The sequence below is a fragment of the Phaethon lepturus genome, unplaced genomic scaffold (assembly GCF_000687285.1).
Source record: "Phaethon lepturus isolate BGI_N335 unplaced genomic scaffold, ASM68728v1 scaffold28676, whole genome shotgun sequence".
In the NCBI taxonomy this organism is placed as follows: Eukaryota; Metazoa; Chordata; class Aves; order Phaethontiformes; family Phaethontidae; genus Phaethon; species Phaethon lepturus.
In genome coordinates this window covers 346-2,405 of record NW_010547318.1, presented here as the reverse complement: position 1 = coordinate 2,405, position 2,060 = coordinate 346, and the positions used below count along the sequence as shown (strand labels likewise).

At 59.8% G+C, this 2,060-nt stretch overlaps 1 protein-coding gene across 1 annotated transcript in view; it reads left to right on the top strand.

Annotated features, from left to right (window-relative positions):
* The first annotated feature begins 931 nt into the window (after positions 1-931).
* Positions 932-2,060, top strand: part of LOC104622737 (coiled-coil domain-containing protein R3HCC1L-like) — a 1,320-nt gene continuing 191 nt past the window's right edge. The window contains exons 1-4 of the mRNA XM_010289611.1: positions 932-1,281; positions 1,396-1,466; positions 1,585-1,680; positions 1,838-1,978. Coding sequence (XP_010287913.1) covers positions 932-1,281; positions 1,396-1,466; positions 1,585-1,680; positions 1,838-1,978 — 658 coding nt within the window. The remainder of the gene's footprint in view (positions 1,282-1,395; positions 1,467-1,584; positions 1,681-1,837; positions 1,979-2,060) is intronic.

Genomic DNA, 2,060 nt, shown 5'->3' with positions numbered 1-2,060 from the left:
TAACCTTCCAGCCGTGGTGTGCTCTGCTACGATCGCTTGGGGGATTGGGCTGGGAACCTGGCTGAGTTATGTCCCCGCTCCCCGGCACCGCACCGGCCCCACGCTCCACAGCTTTGGGCTGTGCCAGGCCCAGCGTCGCAGCTGGAGCAGGGCCTTGAATTCCCTCGGCCGCCGGCACGGTGCGGTTTGGAAAGCAGAGGTGCAGCAAGCGGTGCCCACCGGCACCGATGCCGCGGGGCGGAGGGGAGCGGGGGGTGGCTGCACCCCCGTGTCGTGGCAATGGGACACTGCTGCCCGTGTTTTAAAATGAAGGTTGAAAAATGGGACAGGTAGAAGAGCGCTACAGCCGTCGTCTTTTAGGGCTGGAGAAAGTGCCCTGCTGTGAGATACTAAAGGCACACAACCCGTTTAGCTTATCAAGAAGAAGATTGAGAAGGGACTTGATTAGAGTAAGTGCCATCAGGGGGAGGGGACCAAGGGACCGAGGGCTATTTAATCCAGTGGAGAGGCAGAACAAGAACCGCTGGCTGGAAAGCGAAGCCAGACAAATTCAAATGAGAAATAAGGCATAAATTTTCAGCTGCGCAGGTGATTAACCACCAGAACTTGAACTTGCTCCTCAGGGGAGCACTGGCTTTTCTAACTTGGCTTCTGGGGTGCTGACGGGCTGCTCCCGTGCATGTGCTGCAGCCAGGGCACACCGAGCTCGGTGCTCCCACATGGTGGGCAGACGTCAGTCTTTCCTCCTGGTCTTGCTGTCCTGCTCCTTGTTGTTCCCCAAATGTGTTTCGGGTCAGCACATCACTGTGGAAGGAGGGGTGTGCCTGGGGGTGCAACGCTGTCTCACTGGTGCTATTCCCACCGTGTCCCCAGCAGGACCACAGTGTGGCATGTGAAGGGATGCTGGTAATGGGAAAAGCAAGTGCATGGCATGAGAGCCCTGGTCGATAATTCCGAGTATCTCAAGGCCATGAATCCATCTGCAGTGCTGGGCTGGGGAGTGGAGACTGGACTGCTTCCCAGGGAGTGCTTGCCATGGATTGGGATCTGGGGTGGGGTGGGTGGGCACGGGTTGCTCAATGCTGTGACTCTCCCACCCCTGCAGCTCTTGGGGGGTGAGAAGCACCAGGAGAGCTGGCAGTCACCCCGCTTTGACTACTACGGGGCTGAGCCCACCGCACCGGACCTCAGCGATGCTGAGCTGCCCCACGTGCTCGAGATCTATGATTTCCCCTCGGATTTCCGCACCGAGGACCTGCTGCGTGTCTTCTGCAGCTATCAGTGAGTCTGCCAGCAATGCCCCGTCCCCAGTGCTGTGGTCCTCTGCCTGTGCTTTGCTCCAGACCCCTGCCCACCCGGTGGTGATGCCTTGCTGAGCTTCCCTCTCTCTGGCAGGAAAAAAGGCTTTGATATAAAGTGGGTGGATGATACACACGCCCTGGGCATTTTCTCCAGCCCCATAACAGGTACTGCTCTCAGTTTGTCTGGAGATGGGCAGAGGGGAGGCATCCCTGCCTCTTCTGTGGCCAGATCCCAGGTATGGGGGTAGCCCCACATGTGGACACTGCTGCTCTGTCCCTCCAGCACGCGATGCCCTCAGCACCAAGCACCTGATGGTGAAGACTCGCCCGCTCTCCCAGGGTACCCGCGCCTCTAAAGCCAAAGCCAGGGCATACGCTGGTGAGTGATGCTGCCCTGTGGTGGCTTGTGCCACAGCATCTTCATCTTGATAGCTGGGGAGGGATGGGGCAGCCGGCACGGCTCCGCAGCACTTAAGCTGGCTGCCCTGTCCCTCCTGGGGTGCCCCTACTGATGTTCCCCATCTCTGCTCACCCAGACTACCTGCAGCCGGTCAAGGAGCGCCCCGAAACATCGGCCGCCCTGGCAAGGCGGCTGGTGATCGGTGCCCTCGGGGTACGCAGCAACCAGACGCCCGCCCAAAGAGATGCCGAGCGGAGGAAGCTGCAAGAAGCCCGGGGTGAGATTTGGATCCCCAGGGTGGCTGCGGCATGGGGGGAAACCTTTGCCATGGATGTCCCTTCTCACAGGGTGCTGGATGG